This window comes from Ooceraea biroi, chromosome 7 (assembly GCF_003672135.1).
Source record: "Ooceraea biroi isolate clonal line C1 chromosome 7, Obir_v5.4, whole genome shotgun sequence".
Classification (NCBI taxonomy): domain Eukaryota; kingdom Metazoa; phylum Arthropoda; class Insecta; order Hymenoptera; family Formicidae; genus Ooceraea; species Ooceraea biroi.
In genome coordinates, this window is record NC_039512.1 from 5,580,224 (window position 1) to 5,605,991 (window position 25,768).

Below are 25,768 nucleotides of genomic sequence, written 5' to 3' on the forward strand. Positions count from 1 at the left end.
TACGGTGCCGCTTGCGTGCTTCCGTAATTCCGGTTATTTCAGAGCGTCATCCAAAGAGGAGCCAATTCCGTCTTCGGTTCGAGTCACGAGAACGTCGTAACGCGGATCCACGGGATATGGATATTGCATGACAGATCGCACTTTTCCACCGCGACGTAAGGCTCTCGCTTACATGTAGTTTTACAGTTGCATTATGCGAGGCTGCAGCCATCTGCAAAGTGGATCGTGTCATTCCAAACAGCAATGAGACTCGTGCGAATCACGAATTTAAAAGTTGCGTGGATAGTTTCCGAGATACGCGCCCATTTCTCGGATAGTCCTCTGACTCTCATTTAAATTTGATCTCTGATAAAGCCGCGCGACGCTTTTAATGTCCTGCGGACCATGTCACGCAAGCGTCATAAAGTGCACTTTACATAAAAAAGTTATTAATAAAAGGAACGCGATGTAGGATCTTCGCCGTTATACTAGAACGCGTATTCGCGAAAATGTTTCTCGTTAACTCTCGCATACGTGTGCAGTCTGCGTGGAGGTATGTTTGTATGTAATCTTTTACATACGTACGTACGTACGTACATACATATCGACCGCGTTCCTTCACTTTTAATGGAAACATTTTCGAAGCGTGCTGAAGTACGTGCATATAACAGAGCCCACGATAAATCTACGCGGCATTCTCGCCGGCTTGGAAGTGCCACGTGAAAGCCGACGGATATACGTTACACGTCGGCTGCGAGCGGCGAACGCGAGAGGATAAATCGAGTTCAGTTATGCGAAACTAATAACGTTACCTGTCCGGCGCGGCGGTGCGGCGTCCGCTCGGAACGGCGCCGTTCCTTGCACAACTACGTGCTCTTCCGCAGCGGAGTCGATATACCGGGGGTGGTAATGTATGCACGGTCACTCCGACTTCGTCCGTAATTCGGCGCTGACTCATTCATCCACGCACAAATTAAAAGCTGCGTGAGTCATATGCGTTCGCCACCCTTCGATGCGATGAATCGGACGACGCGTCTCCCCGTGATTAGATCGCCTACTGCGTCGAGGGTTGCAAACCCTCGTGCGATTTCACTGTATTTAATTCGCGATGCCATAAGCGCGCGATAAAAGAAGACGATAAAGAGAGGCGAGTCTGCTCGAGAAATTCATATTCGTGGAAGATACCAGATATTTATTTACTTCAGTAGCTTTTTAGAACGACTGCGACGTATAGAAATAGACGTTGATGCTAAGGATGTCCCTTGGAAATAGCATACCTAGAGGGGGGTGATAGGGGAAATAAGCCTACTTTATGCCCACGAAGACCAAAGCAACCGGATATAAGTTCGACCTCGAAACTTTTCATTTTTCTTGCCTTCTCGAACATGGCTCGGGTAAGCTTCGCTCGCCCTTCGCGATTTTTAATATTAACATATCGCCGCGATGCAACCTCCCTCCCGGGGATTTTCCCCGGGGCGGAACGGAAACGACGCGAGACTAAAAGTGAACCATTCTTGTTTACTGTTCTCCGAATTTGCAATTCTCTTATGTACGAATTCAAAACAGCGCTTCTTATTTGCTTGTGTTGCAAACCATAGCAGTGCTAACACAGCACTGCCATACTATGGGAGGATGGCGGGGGTGGCGGGGGCACCGCGGACGTCGACTGTGGAATTTTCATAAGTCTCGCGTGGGAAAAGTGGTGTTAATTAAAAGCGTAAAGTTCGCGCATCGCGTGCTGCTAGACTACGCTTACGTCGGAGTTACTGCATAATAATAAATTCGGTGCGGAAAGTTCGTTGGGGGCCTGGTCGGCTGTGCATAACAGTGTGCGCGGCCGGTAATAACTCGAGTTTCGGAATAACTGTTTGCTCGCGAGAAGAAGAAACTTCCGGTCTTGTCCCAGCGAGGCAGCGAGCAACCGTGCACCCAGTGCATCGTGCGAGTTGCAAGTTAAATGAAAGGGCAACCGTCGCGACCGGAAAATTGTCGCGTAAATGGGGATGTGATTAACTCCCTCTCGGAGCGAGGACGATTTTCTCGAAAGCACTCCGCGGAATTGCTGTTACTTATGCGAAAATCTAGACACGTTTTGCGAGATCTCAGAATAATTTTTGTTTCTAAACATAAATATTTATTTCTGCCAGCCACATAAATGTATGCTGATGTCTTCATTAGAGAAATTTAAGATAAATTTATAGCTGAGATCTTCATAATACGGTCTACTCCATATAAGATATAAATCTTATATATATGTATATTCCGTAATATTATTACAAAATGTATTAATTGATTGTCTTAATACTGCGGTAGTATTAAAAGACACTCTCAATCTATTGTAATGCTCAGAATCGACACTTTTAAATGTCCATTTCCAATATCCAATACTTGAAAATATCGGTTCGTTTTTATACTACTGATTCCATTCACATAATATACATATGTTCGTTTCAACAAAATCTCATCTTCAGTGTATTTACGAGATCTCTTTCTCTGGTTTCTCTTTCATCTAAATGTTCCAATTTTATATAACACGATTGAAACGGCAATAACGTCATATTATTGTTGTCCATTTACCGAAACAATCTTATTGTTGCTATGAAATAAACGAACAGTTTATCTCGATAGCTTCGAGCGCGCGGAAAAAGTCAACCACAGCATGATTGTCCAGGCGTATCACGGTCTGCGTGTTTCATACCTCGCGTACACACCACTGACCTACCCCCACTGCCCTGCCACACACGCGGTGCTCCAACCCCTTTGAACCACCGCGGAGAATGAAGTATAACACTTTCGTGGTGTCGCCGGCATGAGTGGCAGCGCCTGGCGGTTGAGTGGTGCGTTGTTCTCGTGCAAGTACGACCTCGTTAGGCCAAACGGAGAGAAGAGCGAGATTTTTCATCCGTACGTGAGGATCGGCCAAACTGGTGTGCAGCGGTGCATATTCCGACGATGGCCGCATTAAATTATCGCAAAAGCAATTTTTCTTTACCGCAGATTTCACGTAGATGCTACATTATGCGTATTGCATAGCGTAATAAGATTGATATTGAAAGCTCATTAGAAGAAAATCAATTAGAGCGAAACGAACAATGATCGATGGTCGAGAATTTACTATTTTATTTGTGGACACATCAAGCTTAATCCGTAACAAAAACCTTTAATGTCTCGTCAATTAGATTAATCGAGAGTTCTGTTTTTACTGCAAAGCCTCGAAAAGCAGGAGAAATGGAAGATCGAAATGAGTTTAGGCGAATTAAAGGAGCTCTGTGCACTGCAAATTTTATGCAAATTTCATGCAAATTTCACAGAAATATTTACTTGTATTTTTTTATAAGAATAGCACTTTGTCAACTTGCAAATCTTATTGCAAGAAAATAAATCTTTATTTACAGATTGCACTAAATCGCATCTCTTTTGCTCAATGCATATTAATTGATTTATTCTTCGCACAATTCTACATGCGAATTAGAGCGTGTTTTAAACTGGACGACGCACAAGTGTAAAAATCTATAATCTCTTTTAATCTAGCAGGATTATTGACTGAAATTGGAATACGAGGAAAAAGATATAAAATGTATTAAAATCCAAGAGAGAATTCTGCCCTAAAATTACAATTGGATATTGCGATTTTAAATAAAACACATTTACACAAACGAGTAAAAATAAATTGGAATATGACATTGAGATGTGAAATGTATTTAAAGATAAATTTGTGAATATTTTCTGTAATGGATAAACTATTATTACTTATTTGTATCCTTGAAACATAATTTCTCAACATATTTTTCTCGTTAACTGATTACAATTCAAGACGTACTCATATTCTGATTCTTTCTAAAATCAAATTTATTTTAGTTCTCAAGGAAAGAATATTGAAACAAGAAACAATCATAACATCAATACATCGAGCGGCAATCGTCGAGCATTAATATATATCTACATATAATATATACCGCGTACGCGTACGATATTAAATAATTCAAAATTCACTTCAAGCTTTAGACTAGAAAAACCTAAGACTCGTCGAACATCCTCGTGCAGGAGAATTCTCGCTTCGTCGTCCAGCGAAAATTCCTTAAGACACGCTCCTACACTTTTAATTTAAGCTGCCAGTCTCACACCTAATGCCACGACGTTCTCTTCTGTGCCCGCAGAATGGACATCCTCCTGCGAGACATGAACGCGCCGTGGCGATGACAAGTCTGATCTTGGAGAACGCCGACTTGAACCGACTCTTTCCGAAATGCCGGCCTAGGGGCGGCCCACCCCCGGCCCCGGGGGCCTCCACGCAGAGCAGCCAGCAGCCGCATGACAGCCCCTGCCAGACGGAGGCCGCCGCTATCACCACCGCCATCGCCATCGCGACCACCACGACAGCCACTATCATCGCCTCTACGAACACGCCGACGAGCGTCTCCGCGATATCGGACGACATGATCGACCTCGAGCGCGACACCTCCGACAGGCAAGTTAAACCGATTTACCTGGGCGAGAGGTGAGAGCGATCGGGTTAACCGGGACACCCCGGAAGAACCATGAGGCAAAGTCGATATGACTAACGATCTCTCTCTTTCTCTCTCTCTCTCTCTCTCTCTCTCTTTCTCCCTGTCTCTCTTCCTCTGCTAAAGATTAGATTTGATAAATGATTTAATCCACGAGCCGATCTAAAATTTATCTTGATATTTTATTTTATGAATCGTTTTATAAAATGAGATAAAGTAGAGAATTATACGAACCATTGAACGATGGTATAATTATAATGTCTGAGCAGCACACAACTGATATATTAATTTTATAATATTAATTTTAATAATAATTTCATTTAGTGTCACTTTTTTATCTTTATAACGAGTTTATAACGAGCAGAGGGTTGTTACAAACGTAATATCGATGTGTGAGAACATTATCTTTATCTTTTCGAATCATTTATTATATAATAATGTACTCTACTTAATCGTGAGTTACGGAACGGCTCATTGCTTAATCAAGAAGCCAGATGGAGCACAGACGCAGAGAACGAAGATACAAAGCTACGTTTTCGGAAAAGATGTGGAAGATAGTTAAATTTGCGAGCGGACATGGCGCTATTACATCCGGGAGTAAGATTCTGCAAGCCATTTAGATAATTGAAAATGTTCAGGGAAGGGGAAATGAAATCGCACTCTACGTTCGTGTTCCATCGATCAGCACAATTATGGTGACGATACACGCGCAACCAATTCCCATAAGAAACGATTCGCGAATGCCCGATCCCTTCTGCTTCCCTCTGTTTTAACTACCCTACCTTAACAACGATTGACGATTGTTAAGAGTGCCAAGTTACGTTCGTAGGTATAGGAAACGAGCGAATGGCAGAAAAAAATCAGGTTCGCTGTCCCGTAGGACGGCGAGCGTGGTGCCCGGTTTCACGGTCGAGGGCCAGCTGCCGCACGCCACGACGAAGCCGCTTTCGTCGAGCTCGTCCTCGGCGTCGGGACGCAGCGAGGATGCGCCGCAATATGGCAGCCTGCCGGGCAGCGATCATCAGGGACAATCGCAGCAGGACGACAGCGGACCCGAGGAGAGCCCCGTGTACATCCTCACATCGGCCAAAGGAGGCCCTAGCTACAAACTTCGGGATTCGAGGTAACGAATTGCCGCGAATCATACATTCCGTGTGATACATTCCGAAAAATACGAATCCTCTAATTTATTATTAACGGAGTATATTTTATACTCGCTACCAGCAATCGGTTACTATCGGTTTTTTTATTCGTGAATACATTAGGTTTTGATGTATGGCGTTTTATGAAATGTTATTTTTGAAAAATCTTGATTATAAGAAGAGAATATAGTAAGAAAAATTAAATCTTTAATGATTAGTATGGAGCAGCCACTTCTGTATTTCTAACGTTAAAGCATAATAATTATTATAATTATGAAAATAACCTGGGTTACATAAATATGAGAGAGTTGAACTATCTCCGTTCCGTGGTACAGAATAAAACAATTCTGAGTAAAGTAGTATTCTCTCTGTTACTACAGGAGACATTGATATGTATATTATAAATCTTAATTATCAAGAAGTAGTTTTTTCATAATTTTTACTTGCATTTACGTGCAAAGATTATATTGAAAATGTTAAAATTATAATGAAAATGGTAAAATTGATAGGCGCGGATTAGCGGGTTGAATGACACTTCGAAATCGCATGGAAATCGATGGCAAGCGGGTGAAGTCGCGATACGTGAACGCTCGCAAAAGTATGTTAACGTTTTACACCGCGGTGTGAAATTCGAACGGTCGTTCACAGCAAAATGTTCGTCGGCGATTTGCGCGAAAGTGCATTCGATGTTTGATCTTTATATTGGGTCGTCCGGAAAGTTCGTGCCGATTTTGAAGGAAAATTCAAAGGCAACATTTTTTTATGTCGATAACTATTTATTGACTTGTGTATGCACCGTTTTGTTTCACAACCTTTGTCCATCTTTCACGCAACTGGAAGATTCCATTCTCCCAGAACTTCTTAGGTTTCTCGGCGAAAAACTCCTCAAGGTGGTTTTTTATGTCGATCAAAGAGTTGAAGTTCTTGCCGCTAAGAGAATTTTGCAAAGACCTAAATAAGTGAAAGTCTGAAGGTGCAATGTCTGGTGAATACGGTGGGTGAGGTGGCACATCCCAGCCAAACTCCAACAATTTTTGTCGGGTAGTCAAAGAAACATGAGGTCTGGCATTGTCCTGATGGAACACGACGCCCTTCCTATTAGCTAATTCTGGACGTTTTTCCTGAATCGCTGTCTTTAATTCGTCCAGTTGCGAGCAGTACTTATCTGCATTTATCGTTTGGTTGTGTGGTAGGAGCTCATAATATAGGATTCCTTTCCAATCCCACCAGACACAGAGCATGACTTTTTTTGGATGAAGGCCGGCTGTCGAAGTGGTTAATGCTGGTTCATTTCGCTTACCCCAGGATCTTTTTCGTTCTACATTGTTGTAAATGATCCATTTTTCGTCACCCGTCACTAATTGCTTCAAAAATGGTACGTTTTCGTTGCGCTTGTACAGCGAGTCGCAGATGGAAATGCGATCCATTAAATTTTTTTCGGCCAAATTATGCGGAACCTATACATCACAGCGACTTACGTAACCAAGCTTCACTACATGATCGTGGGCAGTGGTTTTCGATATTTTCAGTATCTCTGCTAATTCACGTGTCGTGTAGCGCGGGTTATTCTCGATCAGTGTCTTGATTTGGTCATCATCAGTAGTAGAGGGTCTGCCCGAGCGTTCTTGGTCTTTAAGGTTAAAATCACCAGCTCTAAACTTAGCGAACCACTTACGTACGGTTCTTTCAGCTAAAGCGCCTTCTCCGTAAACAGAACATATCGAATTTGTTGCTTGTGAGGCATTTTTGCCTTTCCGGTAATAGAAAAGCATCAAGTGTCTAAAATGTTCTTTGTTTTCTTCCATCTTCAAAAGAGTACAAAACTGACACGAATCAATTTATCTCAAAAAACTTTTTTCCTAAAGATGCGTTGAAATGTCACCTTTAAGCATATGTATATAAATCGTATGTTTTCAATAACATTGATATATTCAGACATGTTCCAACGCCATCTATTAAAAATCGGCACGAACTTTCCGAACGACCCAATAAATACATCTGTAGCGGGCTGTACGCGGAATACCCAATTCCGATGGCCAATGCGGTTCTGCAGGTTGCACCGTTCGACAGCTCGATCTCGTGTCGTCTCGTATATATTCAGCGGGGCGTTAATTTCAGGCTTAATGCCAGTGATACTCTGAAGCGGAAATGTCACTCAAATACCAGTTTCTCCCTCGCGCCCCGCCATTAATGTGTTACTTGCCGATGTACGAGCGAACAAGCCGATACCCTCGCGACAGCGAGTAATCTCCCCGGCAAACATTCTTGCATCTCTTTCTCACTGAGATTCTGCTTGACGTGCCGTCTTTGTCGTCGTCGATATCATCGCGCGACTCGCCGCGATTTGAAGTCTCGCACGCGTTTCGCCCCAGGGACGTTGCGTTGCGTTCGAGCCGAGGGAGTTTTGCGGCTTAATGAAGTGAAATGGGGGATCGCCACGTAAACCTCTAAGTAATATTGCGGCCTCTTCATTTATGACAGCAAACGTATCTCTTGAGATATCGCTGCCTTGTAGAGTTACCGCCGTAAACAGATTTGCAACTAACTTCATGACTCGTGATTTTTGCAAATAAAAAAATTCAAGTAACTCGCAGCCAATTTTAAAAAGGTTAAAATGCGGCGCCCTCAAAATTGTGTTATTATATATACAGTAATAATGTTTAATAATAGCATCGATGTACGAATACATACCATTTATTTATATTAGAGACATTCGATCCAAATTTGCTCGATCGTGCTGATTCCAACGCAAACACGGATAATTATGTAATCTTAAATTACCTGCAGCTTGGTTAGCTTAAATGAAACAGTACGACCTTTTACCTTTACAACAAGCGTTTACCTTTCCTTAAATCGAGCTAACTACAGTTGTCGACTAACGTCTAATTTGAACTTACCACGCTGGTTCTAGCTAGATCAACAATCGAATGGAAAAATTCTCGAGTTTGATTCGTATTTTACAGATATCTTCACAGTAACCAGAAGGGGTCGATTTTCATTGTTGTTTTAGATAAATTCTAGACTTATATTTATTATTATTATTATTTATAATGCAAGAAAATAATGTCACACGCGTTATGTTAGAGCTAAGACCGGTTTCGATCCGGCGTTGCTGCCCTCTCGATGTTAGTTAGCGATGTTAGTTTTACAAATCGATGGAGATAAGATCGACGTGTGTATAGGAAAACGACAGGAGCGCATCCAGATGGGCGCCACGGGAGTTACGGGCTTAAAAGTCGCGCCCATTCTCCCGCGACACACGTCTCCGCGTTAACGTGTCTCCGTCGTGATCCGCCTCACGTCAGTGGTTTCGATGAACCTTTTTCAATAAAGCATTCCAGGTCGACGGGCCGTATCACTCCAGAGACTGATAAATTGCGCGTAAGAACGGAATTGGTTCGAGAAGACGCGTTGGCAGGTCTATTAAACGCAATCACGGTGTAAATTATGGGTATCACGCGTCAGCTTTGGGGTTAGCTCACACCTGTCACGCGAGACGTTCAATTTTGCTCGAATTGCACGCACACACAAGTAAATCCGTTACTTTTTCCCGTACGTCATTTACCGATGCGATAACGCGATATTTTCCGAGACATAAATGTCTTGCGAAAATGTTGTCTTTATTTGAATTTCGTGTCAAGATTTATAAGTTGCTGTATACAAGCTTTTATTATCGTTGTAGATCAGTCCAAGTATCAAGCATATTTTATATTGTAACAGCACGTATAAATTGGCTGTCTTGAAGATGATAGTAATTATTATTTAAAATATGTTAAATTTAAGTAAAGTAAGAAGTTTAAAATATATTCAGTATTTAACTTGCATTACTTCTAGAACAAAAGTAATACAAATGGCATTAATTTTATATGCGAATATTAATAATTGGTAAATGTTAGGTTTCATATGTCATATAAAAGTTGCAAAAAGAGTTACTGCTTGATTCTGTATTGTCCTGTCACAGAAAGTCCTTACAGACAGATAACACTTTTCGTATTGTTCCACAGAATTATAGAAATTGCTGGTGGCCGAGAAGTGTTCTCACAGAGCCGAGGGAAGGTAGCAGCTAGAAAATCACGATTTCTGGCAGCGTCGAACTCCATAAATAACGAGGATATTCAAAGCACTGATAATAAGCTGTCTGTTAAGAAGAATAACAAGTCCCCCAACTCGCAGACCATATGGGAATTACGAAGCCGGTAATCAAATTCTGTATTTAATGATTCAGAGGCTGCATGATGCACACCGGTTATATATGTGACATTCTAGAAACAATATGTTAAACAAACTGATTTTCAGATGCGGTGAAACCAGAAAGCAACGCGCGAACCGGGAGGTTACGGAGACCGTGTTCGCCTCCGAGGTGCACTCGGTACGGCGTAACCCCACCAAGTCCATCCTCGATTACGATTCGCCGAAGAGCAACCGCGGCAGCAATCGCATAATCAATTACGATTCAATCCTGAATAGCAATAATGTAGAGTATACCGTACCGAAAAGTATTACCGACCTGGATTATGGATTGCCGAAGAGCTGCGTAGATTACCAGTCGAATCACAACACACCCGCGAGGAGCATGGCCATCGTCAGCGACGGCGAGGTCGTGGTCTTCGACGATATCGATGACAACTGGCAGGGTCTGCGACTGGACCTCGCGTCGAGCAACACGAACCAGGTCACGGCGACGAGCCTTGACCTGGAGACGGACGATTCGCAGAGAGGTCGCATCGCGCCGGAACCGCCGAGCTCCAGCGTCGGGAGCACTCCTAGTCCTACAACGGCATATCACCGCAATACTTCGGAATTTTTCAAGGTAATGCCTCGTGCGCGACGACGAAGCTGCTATGGTTATGCGACTATGCATAAGGGTCCCCCATGAATCTTCCATAATAATTTCTTGATCTTTCATACGTAACAATTTTCGCAGGTTGTTACGCCAGCGAGCGATTGCGAGGCGGACTCTCCCTCGCCAGAACGCAATCACAAAGTCGCGAGAGTCATTGGTGAACTACCAATTGCTCAGTATTCCGGTAGCCCGAGGCGTTACGGCGTTCGCGAGAACCCGCAGCTTCCTAGCTTATTATCGTCGCCCTCAATGTACATGACGCCGAGGCCTGGTTTCCCACAAAGAGTATTGCCAACAACACCAAATCATAATGAGGTAGAAAACGCGTATTCTTTCATGAGGAATTTTGTACGACTGACTTTCTTAAATGTACCTTTCTAGTACCTCGTCACTTTACTTTATGTCCTAGAAGGAAGATACTTCTGCGGAAATCGTTGTGGACAAGACTGTGATAGAAAATACTAACGTCGAGGATCAGTCTGTAGAACCCTCGACTCCGTCACCAAAGGCCGAAGAAGAAGAGGAAGACTCCTTGAAGCCGTCGACTTTGCCTGCTGATAATATAAGCAGTCTTGTCTCGCCGGGAGGTAGCACCTTCGATTACCTGTACGAGTTTTCGGAGACCCGGAAGGTGTTGGAAGAATTCTTCAAGTGCCCCGCACCGACGAAAGAAAAGGAGAACAACATAGAGTCATTTCCCTTCCAAGTAAGTTCTCTGTCAAGCAGCAGACAAGAATGTGAAGCCGTTTCAAGATAAATAGATAACACGAGAAGAACCACGACTTAAGTTTACAATTTGCAAGTAACTGACAAATTACTTTTCGTTACAAGGATCTTGATTATGAACTGCGAAGGCAGGGTGGAAGCGCGTACGTTGGCCAACGATTAGCTAGCGGCCCACCAGCAACGGAGGAGGTTATGGTGCACGAGTCCCCTAAAAAGCAGCGGACAGAGTTTCCACAAAATGTAAATATAAAATATGTAAAGGAAGAAAGAAAGGGACAGTACCTCAAAAATCACTTTCTTTCTCTGTTTGAGCAGCACTGAACCGTTTCTCGTGTCAATTATGCTTCGCGCAGAATTAATTAATTGTTTACGCGTTATAAGCTTGAATGTAAATAACAAAAGTATTCGATGCAAGTATCATTGTTAACGATTGCGAGATCGACGTTACCGCTGATGTAACGTTACTTAGAAATTGTATTTCTTCTGGTAGTCGAGCTCTAAATATACGTATGTATTTATAGACACGTAGTTTTCGAGTGAAAGGCTCATCCACGAACACATTTAGCTGACTATCTTTTGCTCTCTTTAGACAGGTGAACACGAGAACAACTTCCTCGACCTCTCAGTGGGTACTGGTAGCAGTGAGGATCTCGGTGAGACCGAGGTTGGTCTCCAAGTGGGGCACTCGCGTAATTTCACACTGAGCCCCGAGACGACCGACTGCGACAGCAATTGCGGGGACCTGGACAGCGAGGTGTCCCTCATGATGATGGACAATGAGCTGATGCCAGCGAGTGGCCTGCTCGGCTCCGTCGGCGATCTGGGGAATAATTCAGACTCACTGAGAATATACACGAGCATGCCGGTACTGGAGGACGGCCTGTCGAGTGGACACGCGAGCGACACCGACAACAACAATCCCACGGTGATGCTTATGAAGCGGCAGATAAACGAGATAGAGAAGGAGATTATACAGAGAACGCGTAACGACATGCTGGGTGAGAACGACTCCGGCAAGGACGTCAGTCTAAATGTAACGAAGGATATTCTGCACACGCTGAAAACCACGTCCCCCGACCTGTTCGTCGCGAAGAAAGAGAATTCATACGACGCGAACGAGCTGCAGCTCGACGGACTGGATCCGCTGGGCACACCCCCGCCACCGGCGCCTCAGGGGAGACAAAGCGTGAGCTTGGAGGTGAACTGTGGCGAGGTGGAAGCGGCCATCAAAGACATCCGAATGGCACTGCAACGGACCAAAACGCTGCCTGTGAAATCCCCGTCGGAAGATCCACCGGAGCCGAGCGTCAGCCCGATATGGATACCAAGGTATTTTATATACTTCGTCTCGCGGAGATAAGGGTATTCCAATTGTTGCACCTGTATCCTAACTTAACTTGTGGCTCGTTGCACTTTTGCCTACTGCCATTTGTAAATAGTCCCCGTCTATCGCATTGAACATACGCTTGGGATACCCTTCGGGACAGCTCACTGTTTCGCGTGTAAACGCATCTAACTAAAATGTAGTATAATGGACGGCAGGCGGAGAATCTGTATGGAAAGTAATAGCGAAGAGTCGGACGCGCGTCGTGCGGGCGACGAAGCCGATGTGGAGATCGAGGAGTGTCCGGACGAGGAGGAGGCGGACACCGATCTCGAGACGGATCGACTGCTTGGACAACAGAGGACCGACGACCAAGGGTTCTACGACGACAAGGTGAGTGCATACTTGATGCATGATACTCATAATTCGATCATATTGCTACTGTTATCAATCATCGTTACGTACCAACGAGAATCCTATTTGTTTTGTTCTATACGTTAATGTGTCAAACGAATATATAAGTATATACTACACTTGCAACAATGTGTTGTACATACACAAGTAATTTTCTGTTAGGTCGTATCGAGAGGGTGGCAATGATCGTTAAAATCTAAAGCATATGATACAAATAATGTACATTTCCTGTATTCTGTGCAATTTTGGTGGTATTGTCTGTTCTTACTAATATCGTCTTGGTGTTACCGCAGGGGTGGAGGAAGCCTAAAACTAGGACAATGTTACCGCCAATGAATGCGAAAGTCGCTACTCCAAAGCAAACCCCTCCGAAAACCTTGAGTGTTGCCCCAATAGAAACGCTAGCGCCTTCCGAGCCCGTACCCTCGACGTCTACCTCGATCTCACCTCCTCCCGTAGTCTCTGTTATACAATCACCGTCTTCTAACGAGTGCGAAGTAGCCACTCCCGCGCAACCTACATCGAGTCCGCAGAAGACCCCAGTCAAAAACTCTCCCTCATCCCCCCAGAGCCTCAAGGAATCCAACAACAAGGTGAAAAAGGTGCCCTTTCAAATGCTACCACGGAATCTGTTCTCTACTTAGAAGCCTTGTAGATATCTATTGTATATTTCTAATGGGCTGTGATAACAAAATAGCACACGTATCAATGGTGCATGACAGTGCTATCCTTCTGTTGCTAAACGAAATATATATATATATATCGATTAGCTTAAATACAATTACATATTTACAGCACATTTACACCATTTTCATGATTATTGAGACATAATTCTTAGTCTCAGCTTTTTTCACAGTCGAACAATAATAAAAGAAATGTTTCTTTTATTATAGTTGGCAAATAAATTTGATAAAAGTATTTAAGCTGAGAGATTTCTTACAAGAAAGGGTATTCTTCTAGCATCATCCATTTGCTTTATATTTTGTTCACGTCTTTCGCTTAATACGCTTATTTAATTTATAATAAAAGCAGTCTCACTGCTATGTTATAGAAAAAAAAATGCAAATTGAACTATCCTTCATACACAGGAGTTAACTATACTTTGCATATTGTTTATGAGCAAAAATGCAATAATGATGAATGAAACGCTTCATACAATTCCTTAATTATGTGCTTCGTGAAATGAAACGATTATATTAATTGCTTTGCAAGAGAAAAAGATTATAATATCGCTAATATTTAGTATATATTTTCTACTAATAGTATCACTATTACTATTATTATTGCTCTGCTACTACAATACTACAATCCGTAGACATAAATAGAAACATGTTAATGTTTATTGACTTTGTTAAATGGCAGTTACTGCATGGCACATATATCCTATGGTTCAAACAATTATATATATATATGATACTTACGAGATTTGATTGTCACCGTATTTATCAAACTCTTATTTGCGTAATCATGCAAAATGCATTATGTCTCTTCTATTTTCCAGGATAAGGAAGGAAAGAAAAAGAGCAGAAACAAAGAAGGTATTGTCATATTTTTGTCATAATTATATAATTTATAATTATATTTTGCGTACTTTGTGTAACAATTATAGCGATTGTTAGATATTATTAATATTATTTTACTAATATAAGATTTGTTTCTATTGCTTGCTTGGATGTAAAAACTCGACATCTATTTTTAATTACTATGGTAGGTATTTCTCTTACATCTGCAATTTCAATAACAATTAGGTGTACGTCTAATGATCCATAATCATTCTTTCATTTGTAACTAATATTATTCATTTTTGTACAATATCGTTTAACACTCTTGTAGCATGTGGATTGGATAATCTAATGTCCATTTAACGATATTTTAATACTACATGTTTTATGAGTATTTTCGAACATAATATTTATATATACGTATGTTACTTGTAAATCTCACTTGATATTTTGACTCACTTGATAATTTAGGATGTCTGTTCAGATATTTACATTCCCCTATTTGTATTTCTTGATAAGATTGTACAGCAATTATATCGATAAGTTCTATATCCAGAAGTCTCTCTCAAGTGGCTGTACGTATTTCACATGTGTTCGATCAATCGTCACATTCTTCTGCTCGATTGTGTCAGCAATAGTCTGGTTAAGCGCGATATAATTTTTGTACAAATGATAAAAGAGTGAGAAACGTGTAATTTTCGCAAGTGATCGATGTGATCGTAATACTGAAAGCCACTTAATTTTGTGCCACGTAACATGAAGACTCCAACATTAACTAATGATTCGTGCAGGACAAAGGAATTAGATGCTATATCCGTGTCCTCTATTGTACTGCCTCGGTGCTCCTCTGTACACTTAGCTGCCTTTGGCACACTGAATCGCGAGAAAGATGGTACCAAAGATCCTAAATGGAGTGTGTCTCTGACGCTTTCAGACTTGCTGAATGATCCATCAGTGTTGATCGAGGGTGTTCTGTTCCGCGCGAGGTATTTAGGATCTACGCAACTCGTCTGTGAAGGTCAACCGACGAAATCGACTCGGATGTGTCAAGCGGAAGAAGCCGTTTCTAGGATAAAGGTACATATGTGAAAACATTTTCCTTTTGTCATATTATTTAAAAAATTGATATTACTCTCTTGGGATTGATATCACATACTTTAATCGCAAACAATGTGTGTATATATACATATATCTGTCTACAATTATGTACAGATTATATACATTTATATGTATATAAGAGCACGATTTATTCATATATATGATATGCGAATAGAATGTGTATATGAGAAGACTTCTAACTTAAAGATTCGTGATGCGTTGAAAAAAGATATTATTAAATATAAAATATGAATTGTACTATTTATCGGGTGTTGTGTGAGTCACTTAAAAGTTATATCATTTTCTTAGATTGTTTTCTCTAAAACGCAGTAACTACTAATTAAGTGAGCATATCGTGAAATCGGATAGATAATACATCTCAGTAGTAAATGATATGGTTTTCGTTTAGATTCGTAGTACGATGTTTGGAAGATGCACTATCTAGTTCAAAACTAATTTATAGAACTGATATATTGGCTGGATGGTTGTTAACTTTTTGACGATTATTGAAATAAAAATCGAATATTAGACAATCTCTTAGAAAATATAAAATGGTTTCAGGGACCTCTATTTAGAATTTAAATTACGATTAATAATAATGAAATTAGCAGCATGCTCTGAATGCTTTATACTATTTTAATTTGCTACTTAATTTGTAGAGAAGAACAGTGCAATATTCTCATCTGCAAAAATGTATTTCAGTGTCAAGGTTTTTAACTTTTTGAGGATTTTAAAAATTGCGATCCCTTGAATTCACCTGAAAATTAACTGAAATATTTTAATAATTGTATCATATAAGGAATTTCCATGATATACTTTTACTCTCTTTGTCAAGTGTAGAATATTTCTGTGTTTGCTTTGAGACCATTGATCTACCTCAAATGGTTAAAATGCTGGAACTTGGAACTTTAACTAAGCGATTAGTTAAACCTGAGAGTTTTCTGTAGGAAAGAGTACTGTCCATTCAAATCGCGTGTTAAGACACAGTTAGATAACGCTTCAGTTCATTAAAAATACATTGTAAGATCTCAGAGCGATAGCGAGATATTATGAGATAGAGAAAATCGTGTTTGTAGCAGTCTACCGTTGCGGTACTTCATACTTTCGCTGATAACAAGCTGATGCGATATATCTGTTTTCGTTTACTCGTATCAATCTTTATGTTAATTTACAATATTGATCACAATCTTTCAAGGAAACTGTCAATATTACGCGAAACAGTAAATTCTTTCCTCCTACTCTTAGGTTCTGCTCATGAACGATTAGGAACATCAGCATTCAGATAAGATAGATCCTCTCTTGCAACCGCGACCTTGCTATAAACAATTGAGAGCAAGTTGGATTGCGCGATAGCTACATTTCAAGTACTTGGCATTTCAGAAGAATCTGACTGCTGATTTTTCTGTCTATCTATCTGATACGATTAATCTAAATATAATTGTGAACTGGCCGTTGTGCAAAGAGGCCTGAATGTTTCAGTGTAGCGCCCCCTTCCTCACATCACCAACACCACCACCACCTGACCACCGAACACTGTCATCTTCTCAGTGTAACTTTGATGTGACTTTTGTGTGTCTTTCAATCTTCTTATCTTTCTCTCTCTTTCTCTCTCTCTCTCTCTTTCTCTTTCTTTCTCTTTCTTTATATGCGAATATTTTTTTCTATATTTGCTCTGTCCGCTTGCTGTATCTGCTTTCCCGTAGACTCTTGATCGGTATACTTTACGCACAAGAAATTAGTACTCGCAAAAAAGATATCGGTCTGTTCAATAATTACGTTTTCTCGCGCTCCGCATTAGCTCATATAAATTATAATCATTAAATTAATATCATTAGAAAAGAAGGGGCCTAGGACACGAAAGAGACAAATATAGACGCAAGAGGACATTCAATAATGATGGGAATTGAGTTTGATTTGAATATTGAATTTAACAGAAGTACTGAATAGACTCATCTTAAGCAAATTTTAGTAACACTTTAGAATCTTTATTAAACTAAAATATCAAACTGTAATTCTAAGATGGGATGAGATATAATCAATAATACACGTCAATGTGATATTTTAATATGACAGTATCCTGCAAGGTTGAAGTGATTAGTCATTTCTATAGAACATGTATAGATTTCTTAGATTCAGTCAGACTTTACAAGAATGTAGGACAAAAGGTTTTTTATGGTATATTTATAGCATGAAGTGATATTTTATATAGTCGTGAGTATACCAGGATTACGGAAATAAAATTGTTTAGTATCTCTCGTTGCAAGAATGCTTCTTGTTAATCAGAAATAAAGATACTCTAAAATAGTGCTTTCGTGATTCAGCATTTGCGAGGATAATTTTTAATTTAATTAATTTACAAAATTGAGGTATTCATATTTTCTTTTTTTTATATAGAAACCGTAATTTTAATCAGTATTTGTAATAGCGGATGCATGATGATTTATTTAATTGCAAAGCTACTAAGCTGTGCTCTAGCGTAATAATAATAAGAAAATAGTAATGCAAACATTAAAGAATTTATCTCTCTCAATAGTAAAGTACCGTCTTATAAACGTATAGAGAGAAATATACATTATTTTGTTATTTATATTACTGGATTGTGCTGCGTTTCGATAAATTAACTTGTGCTTATTTCGTGCTTTTAATTATTGTCGGCAGACGGACTTTCCTTATGCTTGCATCTGCATTTACTTATGAGAAAGCATTTTGACCCAAAGATCAACGATTATTACGAAAAATGATTGTAACAGTGATTCTGTTTTTATCAATTACTTATATATTTCTTTTTTCTGATCAATATTCCTCGCGTGGTTGGCTAATTGAAGAAACTCAATTGCAATAATAGAATCATGCTTTAAGTTGCATTCTAAATTACTGATGTATCCATAACGCATCTGAGGAGTTATGTTCAAACGTAACTACCAGTGTGAGACTGATTTACTCGCATTCAGCGAATTCGCGTATTCGTTTATTTTATCTCTCTGTAACATATGCTTGCACATTGCACAGCTTCTGAACACCGTCTAAGCTTGTACAAAAAGGGCAAAATTGCATAACGAAGGTCGCATTGTACGCAAACGTATATGCTACCGAATTGATGCATCTATATGTGTGTGTGCGTGTGTGTGTGTGTACGAGTGTATAAATGACTTGACTCGGTATACAAATAGGAGGCACAAGCATGACCGCACTGTGCATAAGAACGATAAGCCGTATTGGTCGTATTGGTCGTTTTAGCAACTCGAGAACTCGCGAACATTTGGCTCTTTGCCTCTCGTTCTGTCGGTGGTGCGTGGCAATGTGACTAGCAGAGCCTTTGTTTGTTTGTTTGTTGGGCGCGTGCATAACAGAAGGATGATGGGCCAGTGCCGATGCAGGCAACACTCTTAAACTATGGGGGGCAGCATGGGTATGGTCGCTGCAGCATTGCCTCGCAAGGAAGCCTAGAGGAGGACGAGTGCGACTCGAGCGAAGAACTTATAGGAAGCGCTTCTGGTGGGGGCCAGTCCGAGTCGCTTGGGGCCCAGCCAAAACTGGCCCCGATCAGTGGCTGCTTGGGGCCCACAACCGTTTTCAGACTACAGTTTCTGGGGTCGGTGGAGGTGGAAGAGGAAGGGGGACGTAAACGGCGTAAGCGCCTTAAGAACCACATGGTGGAGGAGGCCGTGACGAAGATAAAGGTCCGCCCTCATTGTCCTTCATCCCAGACCTTCAATCCTCTGCGGTCCGACTGACTGCCCTTTGAATCCTTCGAAAGAGCAGTCGTTGGACCGTTTAATCCCCCTATATTAATTTATGCGGGCAACAACAGGCGCGCATAAAATCATCGCGGCCGTTTCAGCTTGACAATTTTATTTTCCGCGGGACGAAACTTGCAGCGATCTCGCTAAACGCGTTTCGAGTTACGAACATCGCATATTAGCCCGCATACGATGCATATCATTCATAAATCAAAGCGACGAGTTTCTTGTAAGTTAGATGTCACGCCAGAGCTAGGTCCTTGATCTTGCCTCTATCACGCAAACTCTCAGGTTTGTGGTATAGCGCCGTTTATGATTACACTTAAGTTTACACAATTTCACACTACCGTGCACCATTTACTTGTTTTATTAGCGACTAAAGGCCGTATGCGTTCCACGCATTACGGTATTATGTGCTCTGAATATTTATAATTAATTACTCGTTATTTTTACTTTTTGTCACACATGCTGCTTTCTCATGATAGGCATTGGTACGTATATGCTTCTGAATGATATAAAAATCTATGTTAATGCGACATAAAAAAAACTAATATAATGCATTATGTAATACAGGCGCCGGATGGTGACACTCAGCCGAGCACAGAGGTAGATCTCTTTATCTCGACGGAGAAGATCATGGTTCTCAACACCGATCTGAAGGAGATCATGATGGATCACGCGTTGCGCACGATCTCGTACATTGCGGATATCGGTGACCTGGTGGTGCTAATGGCGCGACGACGTTTCGTGCCACACGAGATGGAAGAAGTACCGAAGATTAACCGAACTCCGAAGATGATATGTCACGTTTTCGAAAGCGAGGAGGCTCAATTCATAGCACAAAGTATCGGGCAAGCATTCCAAGTAGCATATATGGAGTTCCTAAAGGCAAACGGGATTGAAGACCATAGCTTCGTTAAGGAGATGGATTATCAGGAGGTGCTCAACTCGCAGGAGATATTCGGCGACGAACTGCAGATGTTCGCGAAAAAAGAAATGCAGAAAGAGGTATGTTTTCGAGAGTGCGAATCTTTTTATCTATCAAATGGGCTGTAACTGTGCTTTGATATCCTTTCCATCTCTGTACTCTAACAGAGTTAAAATAGACAGCCATGTCACCGTTACAGTTAAGTAGTGAGTGTCCTTCTCTTTGCAGGTAGTGGTACCGAAAGCGAAGGGGGAGATTCTCGGTGTCGTGATCGTTGAGTCCGGATGGGGCTCGATGCTGCCAACCGTAGTCATAGCTAATCTGGCGCCGGCCGGCGCCGCGGCCCGTTGCGGGCAGCTTAATATTGGCGATCAGATAATCGCGATCAACGGCGTATCATTGGTCGGCTTGCCTTTGTCCACGTGTCAGACGTACATAAAGAACTCGAAGAATCAAACGGTCGTCAAGCTGACGGTCGTGCCATGTGCGCCTGTTGTCGAGGTGAAAATCAAGAGGCCCGACACGAAATATCAGTTAGGATTTAGTGTACAGAACGGAGTGATATGTAGTCTATTGAGGGGCGGTATCGCGGAGCGCGGTGGAGTCCGGGTGGGCCATAGGATAATCGAGATCAATAATCAGAGCGTTGTTGCTGTACCGCACGAAAAGATTGTTAATCTTCTGGCTACGTCGGTGGGAGAGGTATGTAAACGTTCACAGCAGCCATGAGCGAAGTCGCGAAAACGACTCTCAATGTGATCTTCTAACTCGATTGAACGACAGTCGACAAGTAGAATTTATATACGGGACGATATTCTTATTCTGTTTTTTTTTAGATCTTGATGAAAACGATGCCCACGTCGATGTTCAGGCTGCTGACCGGCCAGGAGTCTCCGGTGTACATATAAAAGCGTTCAGTTGCCTGGCTGATGCGTAGTGAACAGACAATACATCCGCCATCCACTACCATACTTAATCCGCTACTACTACCTTTACTGTACAGGTTACTCTATGCAAGTCGCTTTGTGTTTCGATTCTTATGGGGACAATTCGATACATTCACCAGCTCCTGCTTGGTAAGCGAGACTACATAGGTACGTCGCAGAAATGTTACTAAATATTTACTCAAGCATAATTTATATGATTATTGATTATTGTAAGAGATATACGTATATAGTACTAATTAATGGGATTCTCTGTAACGTGCATACGTTTTTCCAGAAAAGTTCAGCAAGATATTCTTTTCAATACCTCTCATATAAATGTCGCCAACATTTGATTTCTTCGTATCTAAATTGCACAAAATTTACGGAAACACTGTGGTTGTTTGTACACTTTACTTTTTTTCTATGCAGTCGAGAGTTGAGGCAATAGGAGAATATCGACTTTCTATGCGATATTGGATGTTACGGAGAATCGCATTATTCGCGCCAAGGAAGATGATAGATGACGCAAATAATGCAGTTGCACATGATTATAAATAGCACAAAAGCTCTTTACCAACAGCTGGAGCAGGGCTGGAACTGTATATTACGTAGTTTAATGACGTAGTAATATTTATAAAGGGATCTCCCTCTATCGCGGAGATTTACTTTAAGCTAAAAGGCGCGTTCATTTAATCTTTTTTATCTTTAAGGTCGGCGAATACTTGCGGCGCGTGGTGCCCGGGTGTATTAATTTGTACTAAAAAATTACTATCTACCGTAGTAAAACTTTCGACGCGTAAATCTCGTGATAAAAATTAATGCCATAGTAATTATATAGAAGAGCACAGCTACACTCGTTCTGTACGAGTTTTTTTCAAACAAGCATAGATAAACGCATTTTACAATAGAATATATTGAAATCATTAAGTAATTTGCATGTTTTATCGAACGAAAATGTCATTCCGAGTGGATCTTGTATGCCTACATACCGCTTTATCGACACGCTTATGGTATAGATATTCGACTGTATCAAAAAATTAAACTATAAAATAACGTATTCACTGGCGTAAATATTATTTTCCAAAAGTTCGAAAGTTCTTCGATTTGCAATGTGATTTAAAGATGACCGTCGTTCGCAAGGAAATGACAATGGACAAACTTGTGAGCTTCTGCTTTGTATATTACGGTATCTGTGAATGCACAATTCCCTGACAAACGTGTAATTTCTCCGTCACGTATGCTCGTAATAGACGTAATCTGCCTCCTCATTTTTCATGAATAATAATCAACGTACAAGTAAAACCTTGTAAGTCATCAAGTTATGCTTCTAAGAAGTTGCATTGATCATTCGCTTTTTCGACTATATGTTGATAAATGTTGAGAAATGGCTGTGTATTTAAGAGTTTAGATTTTATAGATGTAAAATTGCATTCACGCGCGACTTTAGAAGAGAGAACTTTCGAGCATTACGTTTTCTTTTGATAGTTTTAGAAACTCCATCCGCTTTACTAAGCTATCTCCATCTGCTTTAATAAGAATTCTCAACGTCTTTCATTTTTAACTCGTAAGCTTTTTTCTAGCTAACTCGAACTCTTTCTAACTCGAAATTCTTATAACATGAGCTACTTAAACGAACTATTGCACTGACAGCTTTTTCGATGTCTAAATATTAGATTCATATGCTTTTTGATATTTTCTTAGATTCTTCACGACGACGTGGGTCCCAATTTCGAAAATGCTTTGAAACAATTGTATGTACCTTTATTGTATTTTGTTTGTTCCTGCGAAAAAGTAGTGAAAAATCAATCAAGAGACACTATTGTCATTGACAAATTTGCAAAATTATTAATAATTAAAATTTGCAGGATAGATATTTCTCTAATTCACTTATTTTTCGCGGGAGTATAAAAGTTTGCAGTCTATAAAAATAGTTGATAAAAATAGTATTTACTCGTAGAAAGACTTATAGATGCATCTTATCCCATATCAACTTGCAGTAAGTCTTCACTCACTATGTATAATACTTACATGTAAAATATGTAAATTGTACTCGACTCGATGTGGCTTCGCTACGCACAGGCATACAAAATGAAATTTAGCTACACCTGACTTGTAACTGTCAATGAAAAAATTCCTTCTAAAATATACAGACTGATTCACACTTCTATGTATAACCGAATAAAATAAATCATTCATTATAGAAACTCACGAGAGTCGTATCGTTAGAAGAAAAAAAAAAGAAACGTTCTCTTCTATATAAATACTATATGCCATAATAATCTAAGTTTTATCTATTTTTGCTGAAGATTTCTCACCTTTGAGCTATTCTGCTTCAAATATCAAGAAGTACGCGACGATACAAATTTCAAGATTCCTGATGTCTTATAAAATTTCAATGCCAAAGTACATTAAATAATAAGATGTAACGACGAGACAGCAAAATGTGTATAATTTTTGACAAATAGGAAATTATTCAGATTTTGTCTGAGGAGTGTGTGCAAGTATCAGATAATAGTATTCTCATTTGCGAAAAGCTTTCTAATAATTAAGCTTGAGTTATCGCTGATTGATCGAACATCTTCAGATATACAGCGCTTGAAAAAAAGGTTCGGAATTCAGGGACTCAATTAAACAAACTGTAACTGATAAACGTGGATTGAGAAAGTGATCTTTTAAAAGATAAAAGTAAGCAAGTCAGCTGTATTATCAAAATGGATTCGTTTCTATCTCGAAAGGCCAATTTCTTGATCCATGTTGATTAGATATCCGTTGTTTAATTTAGTGTGGATACTATAAATCCCGCTTTTGTTGCTAGAACGTTCTGCATTGCGAGTGTCATACAATTTATATGTTTACAATACAATATGTCATAATATTATAAAGAAAAAGTCATATTTAAATTTCTAAACGTGAGAACTGCTGATATGTTAAGTTTTTAATTATTGTTCTCAATTTTGTCACAGATTGAGCATGTATTATAAACATTTTATGTTTTCTGTCAATGACAAATATACTCGTATTATTATTTTAATGTAAATTAGCTCTTCGATCATTAGTGTCTTCGAAGACTTCTAATTTGCCATGGATAGGACATTTCGTACGGAACGATTCTCTGGCAGGCACGCGGATGAAAAATATGTATATAAAATTTTTCATTGTCTATAATACTTGGTAATATAAGAGCAAAAGTAGTCACGACATGTATACATGTATGTACCGAAGATCGGTGCTTGGAAGGCCTCGAGAGGATAGTTACGTGGAAAATGTCTCGAAGTATATGTATAAATATATACAATAATTCTCTATGACTTCGTTGAGAAAGATATAGCGGAGCATATTATGATATTGCATATCATGGGGAAACTGATATATCATTGTGGGCTAGACCTTCATTCTTTGTGGACAGATATCTAAATGAATATGCAGAAAATATTATCCTTTGCCGGAGCCACCAGAATCTAGAGTAAATCACGATTATATACATTAGGATATAATGAATTTTGGCATAGAAATTTTAACCATATATTCGGTGAGCAACACACAGAACAGTATGAATATAATATATGGGATCAAACAAGATGTTATATATTGGGTGGCTGAAACTTATCTAGTCATTACGCTAAGAATAAGATGGATATATATATATATATATATAAATATAAATAAAGAAAAGTATATATACATAATAAGTTAATACTCAGCCATCGCAAGCCACCCTGACTGAATGTGTCTAGCCACATTTTAATAATAACATCTACAACTTGTACTGTCAAATCTGGCCTTGCGTGGTCATTACTTTTATATTTGTTACAAACAAAATGTAATATTATTAAATCGCCATTTTTATGCAGTTTGTATTCGTTGCCTCAAATCTTAAAGACTTCTTATCTTATTTTAAGGTAATTCAAAGGCACAATTATTAAAGTGTGGCTTATTAAAAAGTATTTATGTTGATATTCTTCTTCATGTCTAAATTTTTTCTATAGAATTTTTTCTAGTTTTTCTACCATAATTGATAGATTACATGGTATACATACATATGTAATGTATACATATATATGTATGTATGATTATGAGAAGGTGAATCTAGTAAATTTGTTTCATTAAAATCTTTAAATAAGCCTAGTTATATTAAATGAGAAAGTTTTATCGTGTAATTATTCTCAAGCGTTGTAAGATACTTGTATCACGCCCATCCTTCAGCAAAGGCATGGCGGATAATGCCTGATTTACGAAGTATTCGGTTAGTAATGCACGGTATGTTCTACCTTATTGAGCCTTATAAAAATAAAGAATGATGATCGTGCAAAGTCAGTACGAATGATAGATCCAAAATTGCAGTCGAAATCGTTATGAAGTAATTGAAACCCAAAAGCCACTCATAAGAAATAAAAATAACTATATCTTACACACATATATATAGAGCTTGCGCTGTAGCTTCACCAGTCATGAGACACATGCTACAAGATATCATGACTGTCTTTATCAATGTTTGTGAGTGTATAATAAGTTATAAACTATAAGTGAGCTATTGAATGTGTATATGGTATATGCTAGTCCATACTAAGATACAATAAAATGTAATTTTGAATTCAAATTCAAATGCAGTTGTATACCCGTCACTTGCACTGTGTAAAATAC

The 25,768-nt window shown here is 39.8% G+C and overlaps 1 protein-coding gene across 13 annotated transcripts in view; it reads left to right on the top strand.

Moving 5' to 3' along the window:
• Nucleotides 1–25,724, top strand: part of LOC105282033 — a 39,372-nt gene extending 13,648 nt beyond the window's left edge. For 2 of the 13 annotated variants that reach the window (XM_011343687.3, XM_020032529.2), the window contains exons 2-18: nt 4,137–4,447; nt 5,314–5,607; nt 9,631–9,822; nt 9,923–10,436; nt 10,551–10,784; nt 10,879–11,175; nt 11,301–11,435; nt 11,785–12,524; nt 12,723–12,912; nt 13,227–13,535; nt 14,435–14,471; nt 15,370–15,512; nt 18,884–19,213; nt 19,759–19,764; nt 19,847–20,281; nt 20,430–20,903; nt 21,038–25,724. In XM_011343687.3, coding sequence (XP_011341989.1) covers nt 4,176–4,447; nt 5,314–5,607; nt 9,631–9,822; nt 9,923–10,436; nt 10,551–10,784; nt 10,879–11,175; nt 11,301–11,435; nt 11,785–12,524; nt 12,723–12,912; nt 13,227–13,535; nt 14,435–14,471; nt 15,370–15,512; nt 18,884–19,213; nt 19,759–19,764; nt 19,847–20,281; nt 20,430–20,903; nt 21,038–21,109 — 4,674 coding nt within the window. In that variant the 5' untranslated portion in view covers nt 4,137–4,175 and the 3' untranslated portion in view covers nt 21,110–25,724. The remainder of the gene's footprint in view (nt 1–4,136; nt 4,448–5,313; nt 5,608–9,630; nt 9,823–9,922; nt 10,437–10,550; nt 10,785–10,878; nt 11,176–11,300; nt 11,436–11,784; nt 12,525–12,722; nt 12,913–13,226; nt 13,536–14,434; nt 14,472–15,369; nt 15,513–18,883; nt 19,214–19,758; nt 19,765–19,846; nt 20,282–20,429; nt 20,904–21,037) is intronic. The other 11 variants (XM_011343690.3, XM_011343688.3, XM_011343691.3 and 8 more) reach the window with 11 other exon arrangements.
• The last annotated feature ends 44 nt before the right edge of the window (nt 25,725–25,768 follow it).